Source organism: Cavia porcellus, unplaced genomic scaffold (genome assembly GCF_034190915.1).
Source record: "Cavia porcellus strain 051 isolate PalLab524CR breed Dunkin Hartley unplaced genomic scaffold, mCavPor4.1 scaffold_3, whole genome shotgun sequence".
In the NCBI taxonomy this organism is placed as follows: Eukaryota; Metazoa; Chordata; class Mammalia; order Rodentia; family Caviidae; genus Cavia; species Cavia porcellus.
This window is the reverse complement of record NW_026947486.1, coordinates 119,270,428-119,285,264: the sequence shown is the minus strand read 5'-3', so window position 1 is coordinate 119,285,264 and position 14,837 is coordinate 119,270,428. Positions and strand designations below refer to the sequence as shown.

The following is a 14,837-nucleotide window of genomic DNA, read 5'->3' as shown; positions in this document are numbered from 1 at the left end:
CTGAATGCTGATCAAAAACTGCAACCCTCTTCAGCCCGAAGAAGCCAGATCTGTCGTTGCCTATTATTCCTTCAGGGCAGTTCAAGGTAGTTCTTCAGAGGAGGGAATTATTACAGGCAACCTCGGTTAGATAGAAATATTACAAGCATTCAAACAGTGTTGGGTGCTCAAAGGAACCAGTGTAGAAGGCCAGATACCTTGCAACTGTTAGGGAGACAGACACCTCAACTGAGAGCCAGACCTCAAGACAAAACACAAATCCAATGTACCCACACACTTCCTAAGGATAAGAATCAGGAATTTGTACTCTAACAAGGTCTCTATCACCCTGAAGAAACCAAGAGTCACCATCCCAAACACCTACAGAATGAGTCACTGCTGCTTGCATGCCTACTTGCTACATGAGTCACTTCCTTATTTGTCCCTGATGTAATTAACTTTACCTGACCAATTAATCTTATAGGTTGACCATAGTTCTGTCCCACCTATGCCCACCTTGTGAGTTCCCATTTTTGACTCACCTAACCTTGTGATGTTGCTCTATAAAATCCTTAGAAAAAACCGAGGACTTTGGCAACCCACTCAGGACCCCTTCCATCTCTCAGACTCTTTCTTTCTCTCAGTAAGTGTATTCTGCTTTAAAAAAATAACAAGGAAATAACAATCTAACAATTTTAACATGATGCAAAGAAAAACAACTTATAGTGATAGGTGTCAGTGAAAAAGCAGGAGTCAATACAATTTAGACAAGTAACAGCAGAAAACTTCCCTAGCAATGGGGAAAGGACCTGACAAGAAGGTAAGTGAGGCATATTGAAATACAGCTAGCCATAACCAAAGTAAATCTACCCCACAGATATAATAATCAAGACCTCAAAACTCAGCACAAGAACAGAAAATTAAAGGCTGTCAGAGAAAAGAAACGGGTCGCGTATAAAGGAAAACCCATCAGAATCACAACAGACTTCTCAACACAAACCATCAAATCAAGAAGAGGCTGGAGAAAGTCCTGAAAGAAAACAACTTCCAGCTTAAATTGATGTACCCTGAAAAACTATCTTTAAAATTATTGGAGAAACAAGATACTTCCATAATAAAGAGCAACTGAAGGAATTTATGACTGCCAAACCAGTCCTACAAAGAATACTGAAGGACATTCTAGAGGGAGATAAAAATGACCACAGTTCCAGGAACAGTGGCAGAGAGGAATCGCTAAGCAGGGCAGACAACTGAATGGAGGGGAAAGATAGAGACCCGATGGCAGGAAAATAGCAAGGCAGAGATGAGCCAGTGCGTGTTGGCCATAACCATTGATGACGGCCTCAAGTTAGCAGTAAAAAGAAACACAAGCAGAGTGGACCAGGAGGCAGGATCCATCAATATGTGGTATACAAGAAACACATTTAACACTAAAGGAAATTGATAGAGTAAAAGTCAAAGAAGAAAAACCAATGCTCTATGTGACAGAGAACCAGAGTCACATGGGTGAATATCGTCTTGTCTCCCTAGTATAAAAAACTAAAGGAGCTAGTGGGATCCAAAATGCATAATTGATATTATGAAAGTGAAAGGAGAGGAAATGTCTAAAAAGGGAAGGCAGTGGCCATTGTTCATCTGCTATCGAGTTTTGAATACCTACATTGTTTTCATTACTCTGTTTAGTTTGGTTTTATTCTGTTTTGTTTTGTTTGATTTTACTTTATTAGATGGTGTGAGCAGTTATTTCAGAAATAATAAAACGTATTATGGTAGCCATTGTTGATTACCTATTGTCTTTTTTTTGAAGGTCTAAATTGTTTTCATTGTTTTGTTTTGATTGCTTTTATTCTATTTTTGTTTTCTTTGATTTTATTATGCCTGATGGTATAAGCAGTTACTTGAACATAACAAGAAGCAGTGTGATAACCATTGTTAATTTCCTACTGTCTTATTTTGAAGTCCTACATCACGTTCACTGTTTTGTTTGGACTGACTCTATTTTGCTTTATTTTGTTTGGTCTTATTCTCTTCAAAATTAAAAAAAATTAAAAAGAAAAAGGAATACTTTACACTCTTTTCATTATCTAGTGTCTGTTTCCAATGACTGAGGGAAGGGCTTCTCAAGTAAGCTACAATAGCACAAGCATTTACATTCACATTTATATGAAGAGATGTATTTATGTCAGTATTGTAAAGAGTCAACAGGACGAGCTGAAGGTCTTAAAATTCATTTGGATTTCAAGACTTCCACTAATTTACCCCCTACATATAGTGACTGCTTCATGAGTTTTGGAAACAAAAGGGAATTAATAAGCCTCCTTCCAGCCCATGAATCAAAATCAACTTGGTTATTTTTATTGATATTATGCAAACTAATAAACTCAAGTCTTCTGGGGAAAAATCACAATGTTGCTCCATCTAGGTCTTTTAAAGTTTGATTTGCTGTAAATATTTAAAAAGACTCTTAGACTGAACTTTGAAAAGCCTCTCTAGGGTAGAAAAGCAAGTCATGAACTCACCACACGATATTGCCTATAGTTTCTAAAGATTTAGATAAATTCTCATTTTGAGGCCCCTGAGTATGCTATTTCTTGGGCTTGCTAGGAAACAAGCTTCGTTATTCACCTGGGAGTGTGGGGAACTTAGAAGGTCTTGCTAATACCATTGATAAGGAAGTGTCATATATGCATATATACCTACATGCACATAGACATGCAAAAAGATAAAAAGATCTTGTGGTTTTAACTCAAATGTTTTGAGGTGAGTATCAACAAAAAATAATAAAGTCACTTTCCCATTTTAAACACATGCTGGCTCTGATCCTTGTTCCGTGGAGCCAGACCCCGTGAAGAAGGTGGATGCAGGCACCACGTCATGTGTTCATGAACCTGCCTTTCTTTTCCACTGGGTGGCACTTTCAGCGGCATTCACCATATTTTTGATCATGCCTCATAAAGACACTCATGAAAGAGGACTTCCAGAGATGCTTCCAAAACTGGCACATGTCTGACGTGAGAGGCAGCATTGTGAGGCAAATGCGTGGCCACGGGTCTTCTACTGTAAAGATTTAAGCACACACCATACATTTTGATCAGCCCTTGTGTAAATTTTAGATGAGTAAAAGTAAGTATTTTACCCTACTTGTAAATGATTTAGAGCCAGGCGTGGTGGCTCATGCCTGTAATCCTAGCACTTGGGAGGCTGAGGCAGGAAGATTGTTGCCAGTTCAAGGCCAGCCTGGGCTACAAAGTGAGTTCAAGACCTGTCTCAACTGCATAGTGAGACCCTGTCTCAAAAAGACAAACAAACAAAAAGGGATTTAGGTATGAATGAATATTTGTTAATTTAGCATTTAAACGTATGGCCCGAGTCCCCTGTCCTGGCAGAGGACACTTCAGGTTTCCCCTGGCCTCAGGTACATCCTCACGGATACTGCTGACCACATGTGGGGAGAGCGCCCCAGAGGCACTATGCAGACCTCTGGGGGGCTTGGGTGCCCATCTAAGCGGGTACCACACCCATTGTCTCTGGTCAGCTTCAGCTTCTGCTGATGGTTTTTGGGTTCCTTCACCCCTGACGAGCCCTCAGTGGGTCAGGAAGCTGCAAGCTCTGGTGGCTGTTGCTATCAGGGGCAGAGTTGGGAGGGAAAGGGCTCATAGCTGAGAGCCAAAGGATATGTCATGCAGTCTGCTTTGTGTTTGCCTTTACCACTTTTATTAAAACATTCCAGAAAACTGTTTCCTTTTTTTATCCCACATGAAGCAAAAAAAAAAAAAAAATCTGTTCTGCTACCAGAGATCCACAATTTATTCTTTTTAAAATGTGGTTCTTTTTTTTTTAAACAAAGGAGGAAAAATAGAAGTAAAAAAAAAGAAGTAAAAATAAAAGTTTCCAATCAGTTTTCAATTTTTTTATCAGTCTATGTTCGCAGTACATACTGATTACATTCATCGTGGGGAGTTTGGACATGTACATAGCACATCTGAATTCTTTTTTTTTTTTTTTGTCCACTTCACCTCCCATCCTTCTCTGTTCAACTCTTGTTCCCCTTCCCAGTAAATTGGAAATGCATTTCAAGGCCATAATGTTAAGTGAAATAAATCAGACATACAAGCTTAAAGCCAAGTGTAGTGGCACACGCCTGCCTGCAATCCCAGAATTTGGGAGGCTGAGGCAGGAGGATCACTGCGAGTCTGAGGTTAGCCTGGACTACATGGCAAGACCCTGTCTCAAAAAAACAAAACAAAACAAAGTAAACAAGAACAACAAACATCTGGGCATGGTGGGGTATGCGTGTAATCTCAGCACTCAGGAGGCTGAGGCAGTAAGACTGTGGTGAGTTCTAGGCCAGCCTGAAGTGCATAGTGAGACCCTGCCTCAAAAAGACTGAAAAAGAAAAACAAAAAAGAAAAAGAAAAAGAAAAGCTTAAATATCGCATTTCTTTTCTTATATGAGAAATTCAAAGTATACATAAAGGACTAAATAAAAGATCATAGAAAGTAAGGGGGACAGGTCATTTGCAAATGGGGAGTAGGCGAAGAGATGGTGGGGGGAAGGAAAGGGATTTAAAATAAAAAGCAAGGATTGAGAAAAAATAGAAATCTACAGTTTCTGGCCTGAAACTCAACCCCAGGCTTCAGAGCTTTTTCTTTTACACAAGGTGTGGGCAGGTTTTGGGGCGAAAGCCCCAAGTTTCACAACCTCGAGTGCATCGCCGTCTCTGTGGTGGCTTTTTGGAGATTTGCGGGCCGCGCCTGTGCCCCACCTACGGCATTTCCCAGAGCGGTTCTTTGGGCCTCTTGGGTACCTGGCAATCTCTCCTCCGGGGGAAATGTGGCTTTTGGAAAGGGCAGTAGCAGGTAAGTTAGCAGGTGGACAATAATTGTTTATGAAATCAAGAGAATCTTTAGCAAATCGGATCTGCTCATAGTTCGTCATCTGGGAACCCTGAACATTTTCATACCCTTCTGAAAGGCGCGAAGCAATTTTCTGGGTTTTGTTTTTCATTTTTATGCTGACCTCCCCTAGTGGAACATAGCCTAATAGCCAATAGGGCACGCAGGTGTGATGGCACATGTCTGTAATCTCAGCACTACGGACAGCTCAAGCCACACTTGGAGTCTAACAGCCTAGGCAATTTAGCGACTTACTTACGGAGAGGAGACCCCATTTCTAAACAAACAAATAAATAAATGAGTGCATGCGCACAGGGCCGGGGGAACATGGAAAGTCCTGGGTTCGATTCCCCGTACACAAAAACAAGTAAAATCGAGACAAACAGCGGCCATGCCTTTCGGTTAGTAAGCGCCGTGGAACTGTCATTTTTGACCCCTGGCCCTCACTTTCCACCTGGGCCTGAATTTCGCACTTCGCACCAGTATTTTGCACCGGGGTCTGCACGTGGCACTTGCGGCTGCATTTTCCGCCAGGTCTTTGCCCCGGCCTGTACCGAGTTCCACCACAGAAACGTCCAATGAGGGAACGATATGCAAAGCAGGCGCCGCAATGGCTGCCAGGGCCTGCGGGCCACGTGAACCTGCGGCCTCCGTTGAGTGACCTCTGCTGAGTGACTGCAGCGCTCCATTCGGAGCTAGTGTGCACCTAAGGGGCATCTTAGCTACTTCAAATTCCACGCTCGCCCAGATGCAGCAGGGCAGGGCCAGTGGCAGGTGCTGGGGCAGGGACAAGGCTAGGGGCACGGACAGAGGGCCGACTGAGGGTTTCCGTTTTTTTGTAGGGGGAGGGGCAAGACACCATCAGTGCGCAGGCGTGAAAGTGCCGCGTGCAGCACCATGGGGGGTTGGGGGCGCCTTATATAAGCTCTTAGCCGCCACACCTCGTGGCCCGTGGCCCGTGTGCGCCACAGAGGTGGCCGCAGGCAAGTCGGGTAGCCGGCGCGCAGGAGCTCCGGCCCGCAGGCGTCTCTGGCAGGTAGGGTGCGGGGCCCAGGGTACTGAGGGCAGCCCAGACGGCAGGGGACTCCTCCGGATGCCCCTTGCTGCAAGCGGGAATCCCTCTAGGGACACGCGAAGGGCCCTCTGCCATTTCCAGGCATGGCGACTTGCCTGGAAGCCTCAAGAAGGGTCTGTGGCGGTTGGGCCCTTCCTCTCTAGCCCTCTGCCTACTCCCACTGCCAGAGGTACCCAGTCAGACACAAGGGAAGCATGAGGCGGGGTGCGTCTGTGGAGCGGTGTGGGGGACCTCGGGTTTGTTAAACTATGGACTCTTCGTTACGCAGGAGGGTTCCAGCTCGGAGCTGAGGAATGGGCAGGCACCACTGGGATCTGCTTCACTAGGGAGCAGAAGGGCGCCGGAGCACAGAGAAACAGGCGTGGGAGCTGGGCTCGGGCCTGCGTCCCACCGGGGCTTGGTGGCCCGCATAGGCCGCCGTGCGGAGTCTGGCGACCGAGACAGCGCTGGTAGCTGGGTAGCCTTCAGAGGAGGCGGGACTTGGCGTTAGGGCGGAGCTTGGCAGGGGCGGGGCTTGGTGGCGGGGGCGGGGCGGGCACGCCCCTAGACCCCTAGGGCCCAGCACAGAGTTGAGCGTAGCAGTGCACGAGGGTTATTCCAGGGCCTGGTGTGGCGGCGCGGCCCTCGGGAAAGAGCTGCAGGAAAATCGCCTGTGTCGTGCCTTGAGTCTGGAGGAGCGGGACCTGCTCGAGCGGGCGGAGCTAGAGGCTGCCGTCCATCAGAGCCACACTGTTAGCGTGAGGAGGAGTGAGGCAGGCCTTGTGGGGGGACCACAGCGACCCTGGCAAAGAGCGGAAGAGCCGCATGGAGCCACGGTGTCTCTGACTAGCAGTAGTAGCTCGGCATTCCAGACTCTTCTGGGCTCCAGATTCCAGTTTGAGAGCCGAAGCACTGGCTGCTCACTTCACTCTCCACCTCCCTGTCCCTCTCCCAGGCCCCTTCGTTGCCAGGACGGTCGCCCCATTTTGGGACATTGACACCACCGTACCCTATGACGCAGTGCTAGAAACCACCGTGCCCTGTGACGTGGTGCTAGAGAGGATCACGGCCTTACATTGAGCACAGCTTTCCCACTGGGTAAGCGTTTCCCGAGAAAGAGGGCCCCTCTGCGTCTCCCGCAGCCCCTTTTGACCCTGGTGGAGCCCAGCCCCATGCAGGCAGCAGGTTGTTCTGCCACTCTGTGCCCTGCTGACATTGCCTTTTTGCCACACGTAGCTGTGGCATGCGGGACTGAGTTCCTGGCCTTCTGGAAGAATCCGAAGCAGAGGGTGCGGCCCGCGGTGAGCTGCGGGGAGCTTTGCCATGGGAAGCAGGGGCGGGGCGGGGCGGTGGGGCGCAGAGGGGCGGGGCAAGCACTCAGGGCACTCTCACCCCTTTTGCACTGACAGGCTGTGGAACCCTGAGACACTTCTGCCTTCTTACTTCGCACCGGCCCGGAATTCTTTGCGTCGTGGTACACTCTGAGCTAACTGCCGCTTAGCGTTAGATCAGGCTGGAGAAAGAGGACAATGGCTGTGGTTCTGTTAGAGGACTGGTGCAAGGGAATGGACCTGGACCCCAGGAAGGCCCTGCTGATCGTGGGCATTCCTGTGGAGTGCAGTGAGGCTGAAATCAAGGAGACCGTGCAGGAAGGCCTGTACCCCCTGAGCATGTACAGGATAGTGGGCAGAATGTTCAGGAGGGAGGACAACGCTAAGGCTGTCCTCATCGAGCTGGCCGACACTGTTAATTATGCTACGATACCCAGTTGTATACCAGGAAAGGGGGGTTCCTGGGAAGTAGTGGTTAAACCCCGTACCGAAGATGAAGAGTTTCTCAGTAGGCTGAACTATTTCCTGAAAGATGAGGGCCGGAAAATTGAAGATGTGGCCAGAGTGCTAGGGTGTCGGGGCTTTTCTGTGGAGGATGAGGATGTAGGGACTTCGGGTCCAGTCAGTTCGCTACCTGTGCATCCTGTGAAGGAAAGTCTGTGGTACCGAAAGCTGAAAGTGTTTTCAGGGAGCCCTTCCCCAGGCTCAGGCGAAGAGCCCTTCGAGGCCTGGCTGGAGCATGTCACGGAGCTGATGCAGGTGTGGCAGGTGTCAGAGGCAGAGAAGCGCAGGCGCCTGCTAGAGAGCCTGCGGGGCTCAGCGCTGGCCACCATGCGGGTGCTCCGGGCCAACGATGACTCCATCACGGTGGTGCAGTGCCTAGACGCCCTGAGGGAGATGTTTGGCAGCAAAGAGGATGCTAAGACCGAGCAGCACTTGTTTCTCCAGATGCAGCACAAGTCTGAAGAAAAGGTCTCTGCTTTCTTGCTGCGCCTAGAGCCACTGCTGCAGAAAGTGGCCCGGCAGAGCCCATTTAGAGTGCAGGGCACGGACATGGTTCGCCTCAAACATGTCCTAGCTCAGGCCTCTGTGACCGGGGCCCTGCGGGGCAAGCTGGAGCTCCTAGAACAGCAAGGGTGCCCCCCGAGCTTCCTGGAGTTAGTGAAGCTTGTCCGAGAAGAAGAGGCGTGGGAGCATGCGGTGACGGTGACTAAGGAGAAGCAGACAGGGCAGACAGGGCACGGTGTCAGGGCTGTGGACAGACGGGAGACTGTGCAGATCTGTGCAAACGAGCCTCAGGGCCCTGTGCAGATCTGTGCAAACGAGCCTCAGGGCCCTGTGGCCATAGAGTACACCGCCTCTGCCATGGCCCTCATGGAGAGCAGCACCCAGACAGTACAGGAAGGGATCCCATCAGCCAAGAAGCGCAGGCTGACGCTGTCGGGCCAGGGCACAGAGGAAGGAGCCCAGACCCAGGTGATATGGCTGTGGGAAGGAAACAGGGAGGAATCGGGAAACGGGAAGGGGGCTGGGGCTCTGAGCCACCCCAAGCCCTAGGAAGTACAGGCTCAGCACACCCAGGCGTGCCTCACCCTGGCGCGCAGGACACAGGGCTCCTCCAGGGGAGGGAGGAGCTCAGACTAGCAGCAGGAGACCCGAGCAGGGTGGAGGGGCAGGGCAGCTGGGCCCAACCCCAGCCCCCTCACTCCCCACCAGCCAGGAGGGCCTCCCCACCCCAGGTACAAACCGAACCTGGCACGGGGAGGCCTGCGTTCGGGGAACCCAGGAGGCGCCAGAGGCGTGGTTGGGGAACCGGCAGCTGCAGCACTCAGGAAGCAGCAGATACCCTTATGCGGCTCTTGAGCTTTGAGTCCATCAAGGTAGAGGCTGATGATAGTGAGGATGGGATCTCTGGCCAGGATTCCACCAGGTTACCTCCAGATGCCCACCCTGTGGAGTCTGAGCACAAGACACCCACTGGCCCCAAGGCCACATTGAGCAAAGAGGTGCCTGTCCCAGGGCCACCCTTGCCAGAAGAATCCCAGACCAGTACATCAGAGGCTGGAGACAGACAGGCCACACTCCGGAGGGGAAGTCGCAGGGTGCAGCCCATCTTCAGGATCATTTATACCGCTCTAGGGGAGCCCCACGAATGCAGCATCCTAGACCCCCTGCGTGATTAAGGGCCTGGGGCTCAGCACCCAAGGCCCTTGGGGCCCCAAACGGTGTGGAGAAGGAAGAGGAGGAAGAGGAGGGAGTGGGTGAGAGGACAACTTCTTTCCAGACGGGAGGCGATGGAAGAGGAGCAAGGAGGAATAGATGTGGGGAGTGTTCTGTTGGATTCCTGCAGGGCCCTGCAGAATCAGAAAGCAAGCAGGGAGAACCGGGCTGCAGCTGCCAATGCCAAGCCAGCACCGAACCCTGCTGATTCGGGCACCCAGCCTAGAGGCACCCTGAGGGCCAGCTGCAGTCTGCATGAGGATGCCCGAAGGCATCTGCTCAGTCTCCCCTGAAGGAGATGTTTGAGAGAAGAGGCCATCTCACGTGTGCCAGTTGCCTGGCTCTCTCACTGGTGCGAGTGCCCCATTACTCCTCCATTTATTGTTCCTGTCCCTGGCATAAATTGCTTCCTGTCCGGGAAGCCCACGCATGTTGGTAAGCCCTGTAGTGACCCATGGTGCAGGTAAACGCTCACCCCAACCTGGCCGCTGTTCTTGGGCAAAGCTGTGAGGTGGGCATCAACCCTGCACGGAGGAGAGGGCCTGGCCCTACCGGGGCACCCAGCCATCCACCTGCAGGCCTGGGCATGTGTGGTGAGCTTCCTTCTGAGCCTGCCGAGCCTCTGACCGCTCCTGTCCGGTGCTGTGAGGTCAACCTCTGCTTTCTATGACTGTATCCGGGCCTGCTACCTGCCCCTTGTCCTCGAGGAGTTGTTTGTGTTCTCATTGGAACAGGTCCTGTCTGGAGACCCCAAGCTTCGTCCCAGTGGGAGAGAAGGATGGACGACGATGGAGTCACCTTGTGACTGTGACTGTGACCATGAGTGGGATGACAACTTTGGACAAGAAGAACTGGACGAGGGATGGAGGGACAAGGCTGGGGACTTTGCTTTGACATTCTTCCCATGTTGTTATTTGTGATTTAATTCTTTGGTGTGGTGGGGCATTTTTTGTTGCACTTTCTGGTGTCTTGGGACTGTCTAAAGCTGGGCATAGGGCAGGGCCACCCAGAAGTTTCAACCTAAAGTGAGTGGGCATTGCTAGGTGTCACCATCCTGGCGAGAGGCAGATCTGGAGCCCTCAGGAAGGAGGCAGATGAGGTCGGAGCTGTGGAGGGTGAAGGGTGACCAGACCTGTGGCCCTCATGGCCCCCAGGAGTCCTTTCTGTTTTGTTATGTTTCTTCCCAATGGTTCATCAAATGTTTTTCTTCAATAAACTTTACTGGATGTTCCAACTGCATCCCATCTCAGCTGTGGGTTAGTTTAGAGAAAGGGCAGCAGCTGGGGTGGGGGTGCAGTGGGGGGCTTAGCAGTGGGGCTGGGGGGCAGGTTCACGAGGGCCTGTGGAGTCCTCTTGCCTGGCTGGCTCGGGTTAATGGGATACTGGTGGGTGTGGGTGCCACTGAGGAACTTGGGGAGCTGCAGGAATGAGTTAGACATGGGACAGTGGCAGAACCGGAGACCCCAGGGTCCTTGGCAGTACTCAGAGGGCTCAGCATTTGCAGAGGGTCGGAAGCCCAGTGTGCATGCCCGGGCTGCCTGAGAAGTCCTGGTGAGGACTCCTGTGTTGAGGACCACAGGGACAGCTGCCCCTGAAAGAAGACTGTCTCCATGCTGGCTAAACCTAGCCCTACTTCTGTGTTTGTGCACTTCAGAGCTGGCCAGGGAAATGCTCCCCCGGCCCCCGCCCCGGCTTTATACAAGCCAATGGGTCTGGCTGAGGTGCTGATGTGTAGCCTTTGATGCAATGCAGCAGGTCAGTGATGCTCCGCACACAGCTCCCTACTGCTAAGCGTGAGCTGTCCCACACTGGGACAGAGCCTCGAGAAAGAGCTAGTGACATCCAAACTGTGTCACACAGATGCATCCACACTTAGAGGCTACCTGTTCCTGGAGTCGGGGCTCCTGCGTACCTCTCTCTGCACAATGCAGGGTGCCTTTGTGCCTCCTGCCTGGTGCAGCTGGCAGTGCTCATGTACTTCCTGCCATCCTCAGTCAGCCAACCTTGAGTCACTACGCTCTTCACAAATTAGTAAGACCTGGCCTCAGCCCTGGGTCTTGGCCTTTGTTGCGGTTGGTGTTATTCCCAACTGGACTTAGGAGCTCCTTGGCTCCCCACAACTATAGATATATCTGCATGTTTATTCTCGCCATGGTTTGTGCTATAAGTGGTAGAATGGAATTTCCTTACTAGAATCCCGGTAACTTTTTCCTAAGATTACAAATATAAATTCCTAGCCGAGTGTGGTGGCACAATCCTGCAATCCCAGCACCAGGGAGGCTGAGGCAGGAAGATCTCTGCGAGTTTGAGACCAGCCTGGGCTACAAGTGAGCTCACAGCCACTCTGAAAAACATAGGGAGACCCTGTCTCAAAAATACATACATACATACATACATACATACAATGAACTCCTCCGGGCTGCGACAAGAGGAGGAGGGGAAGGCAAGGAGGGGAAGAGGAAGGACACAATCTTCAGTGCAGCCAAGGAGCAATGGCCAGGACACAGGGGCTGCATCCACATAAGCTGACCAGCCAAGGGGGCTTCGGTGGCCCCAGGCACACAGGGCCATGGGTGTGAGATGGAGGGGAGTGGTAGAGGTCAGTGAGGCTCCACTTGCAGGCTCTGAGGCCCACATGGCTTGACCTTCTCTCGGGGACTCTTACAGCATGACCCATCAGGGCAGGGGACTGGTGGGATCCCCGACACAGTCTGCTAGCCCTTCCTTCATCAGGCAAGGCACTGTCCCCTGCATGTCCGTATCGACAGGTCACTTTCCAGGAGCCCCTCTGACTTGTGGCGACAGCAGAGGAAGACGGGGTAGGAGAAGGGCTGCCCGTACCTTGGTCGGAGTGGGCACATGCATGCCGTGAGCTCCAAGTGGGTGTTAGTGTATGTGAATGAATGTACATATGTATAAATGTGTGCAAGCACAGGTGTGTGGAGCTCCACATTTTCCAGACAAGCATGGTTTCTATACTTTCCTATTAAGTACTTAGTCGCTTTTGTAAAGAGGAATCAGTAGACCACACAGCTGAATTTGCCCTTATTACACTTAATGAAGGAAACTTTCACACTGGCACCTGTAATATCTTAACATTTATTCAAATGGTGCACATTGGTGTGGACTAAGCAAGTACAATTAGAAACACTAAGCGACTGAAAAGAAGCCAAAATGTTCACAACCATTCCTCTCCCTCAAGTCTAAAGAATTCGCAGTCAAAAGACCTGCAAGGCCTTTGGGATCAGACCCACACTGATCTTGCAAGCCATCTCCCTGTATCTTGCCTGCTGGTTCTGAAGCGCCCTGAAGGGCAGAGCACAGGTGGAAGGGGTCATGCTGATGCTTGGAGGTGGCACCTCTCCCCACAGCAGCGACTTCTTCTTCTCCTACTCATCCGGGTGGCATCTATGTGTTGGTGCCCACCCTGTGCCAGCCCCATGCTGGAGCCAGCACTGCAGAAGACTGGCTCTCATCCAGCATGGTCACACGGCATGCTGGATGGCTTCCCTTCAGAGTAGACCTGCAGCACAGCTATGCGGGTAAATGGGATGTCCCTCTGTGATCACGTGCGGGAATAAACAAATCCACAAGCCTTTGTACACAGGGCTGAGAAATGACAGAGATGGAGACAGTTTGCAATGACACCGAGAAGAGCCCTTGGCCTGTACCCAAACAACTACGGCTGTTTATCCTCCCTCTCGAGAAGTCCGCAAGTCAAAGCTCGGCACATAGGCCACAGCAGGGCATGTGGGAGGCTGAGCGCTGTGGGCCAAGTGTGTGCTAGGTGGGCCCACACCTGCCACGACCCGGCAGCTCCCCGCAGTCGGAGTACCTGGGCCCCGGGAGGTGCCACCAGCTAGAGCACTGTGGACTGAGAAACTGGGGGTCACTGACGGTTCCTTGCTTGGAGCAGCTAGCCTGCTAGAGCTCCCCTTGGGTTGACAAAGTCCTCTGTGGGATCACGGAAGTCCAATCTGTTTCCAGCCTAAAGCGTCAGTTCAGGGACATTTTTCACAGAAAGGGGAGGGGAAGAAGGGAGGCAACTTCATTCTTACGGTGCTTTATGGGGGCCGTTCAGTATGCCAGAGGAGCATGATTTCACATGGCCCAAGGGCCAGGGTTCCCCTGCACAGCTCTGGGCACACACTACACATGACAGCACGTGGACTCTGCAGCAGGACAGTGGCGGGGCTCCTCAAGGCCCTTTGGAAAGCAACAAGCACCCCTCTGAGCTGGAAGATGGGGACAAGGACAAGGACACCTTCCACAATGTCACTCCATCATAGTGCCCCACAGATGGCAAGGCACCACGAAATGGTCGCTGTTTTCTCTCTTCTCAGTCCTGCCAGAGTCCGCATTCCCTAAAAGCTATTTGAGTGTGAAGCGAGAAGCAGGAGCTGACGGCAAAGATGTTAATCGGCTGGTGAGATTCAACAGCCTTCTGGTCAGTAGCTTTCTAAGTCACACCCGAGAGACCAAAGGCCTAACTGAACAGCCTTTCTAGCGCATCCCTACGAGCCTGCAGGGCAAGTTCAAACGCGGAGAAAGGGTGATGGGAGAAGGCACAACAATCTGCTGCATATAATTCAATCAAAGACAACGAACTACTCTAAAAAGAGTACGGGAATTAAAAACATATACGGCAGTTAGGCGAGCTCAAGATTAGCCTACGCCAACCTTCAGCCTACCTCAGGCCAGGGCCTGCCATTTACCCACCAGGGATCGTCAATGTTCTTCAGCTTCGCCCCTCTGAAGCCTCGAGGGACTCAGTGCACACTAAAGCCATACCTCTGCCCACACCCCGTATGCTAGGCCACCTCTATTCATTAGAAAGCCTCTGACCCAGCCTGAAACGAGGTCATGAATGTTAAGTGCCTTCTCTCACGTAAGGGAACATCATGGTGTCGGAAAGATATGATACTGCATGTAAGTAACATCAACCTAAGAAGGGAAGAGAAAGAAGCAACCAGAGGGAGGAAGGAACCAGCGACTTGGGGCAGCCAGTCTTGTCCAGGACTCATCAGCTTCTGAGCAGCCTGGGGGAGCTGCAAGAAAGCAGAAGCAGCTATAAGACTAGAGGTGCACAGCCCACCCAGCAACCAAAAACAGGCTCCTGGGGCTGCGGGCTGCTTCCACCATCAGGAGCTAGGGGCCAGCTCAAGTGCACCTCGTGCAGAGACGGCCACTTGTGCTTCGCTGGGGGAAGGTCTACATGCCAGCCATTTGTGCTGTCTTTGAGAGAACTACCGTGCTCTGTGCTTGGACCCTGCCGGCACGTTCGCTGGCTGCTAGCACAGGGGCATGCATACTGGGCTACTGAGTTTGAATGTGAAGTCAGGTGGGAAATAGTGGAC

General features: G+C 51.5%; 2 protein-coding genes across 11 annotated transcripts in view; one reads left to right on the top strand and one right to left on the bottom strand.

The window, feature by feature from the left end:
- Positions 1-7,409: 7,409 nt before the first annotated feature.
- Pnma5 (PNMA family member 5) lies at positions 7,410-8,966 on the top strand. The gene has a single exon (XM_013151485.2). The coding sequence runs from the start codon at positions 7,459-7,461 to the stop codon at positions 8,815-8,817; it is 1,359 nt and encodes a 452-aa protein (XP_013006939.2). The 5' UTR covers positions 7,410-7,458; the 3' UTR covers positions 8,818-8,966.
- A 3,597-nt stretch (positions 8,967-12,563) lies between these two features.
- The window catches only part of Znf185 (zinc finger protein 185 with LIM domain), a 58,127-nt gene continuing 55,853 nt past the window's right edge, over positions 12,564-14,837 (bottom strand). For all 10 annotated transcript variants that reach the window (XM_013151503.3, XM_063246544.1, XM_063246545.1 and 7 more), the window contains one exon: positions 12,564-14,528. The gene's annotated coding sequence lies outside the window, so the exon portion shown is untranslated. The remainder of the gene's footprint in view (positions 14,529-14,837) is intronic.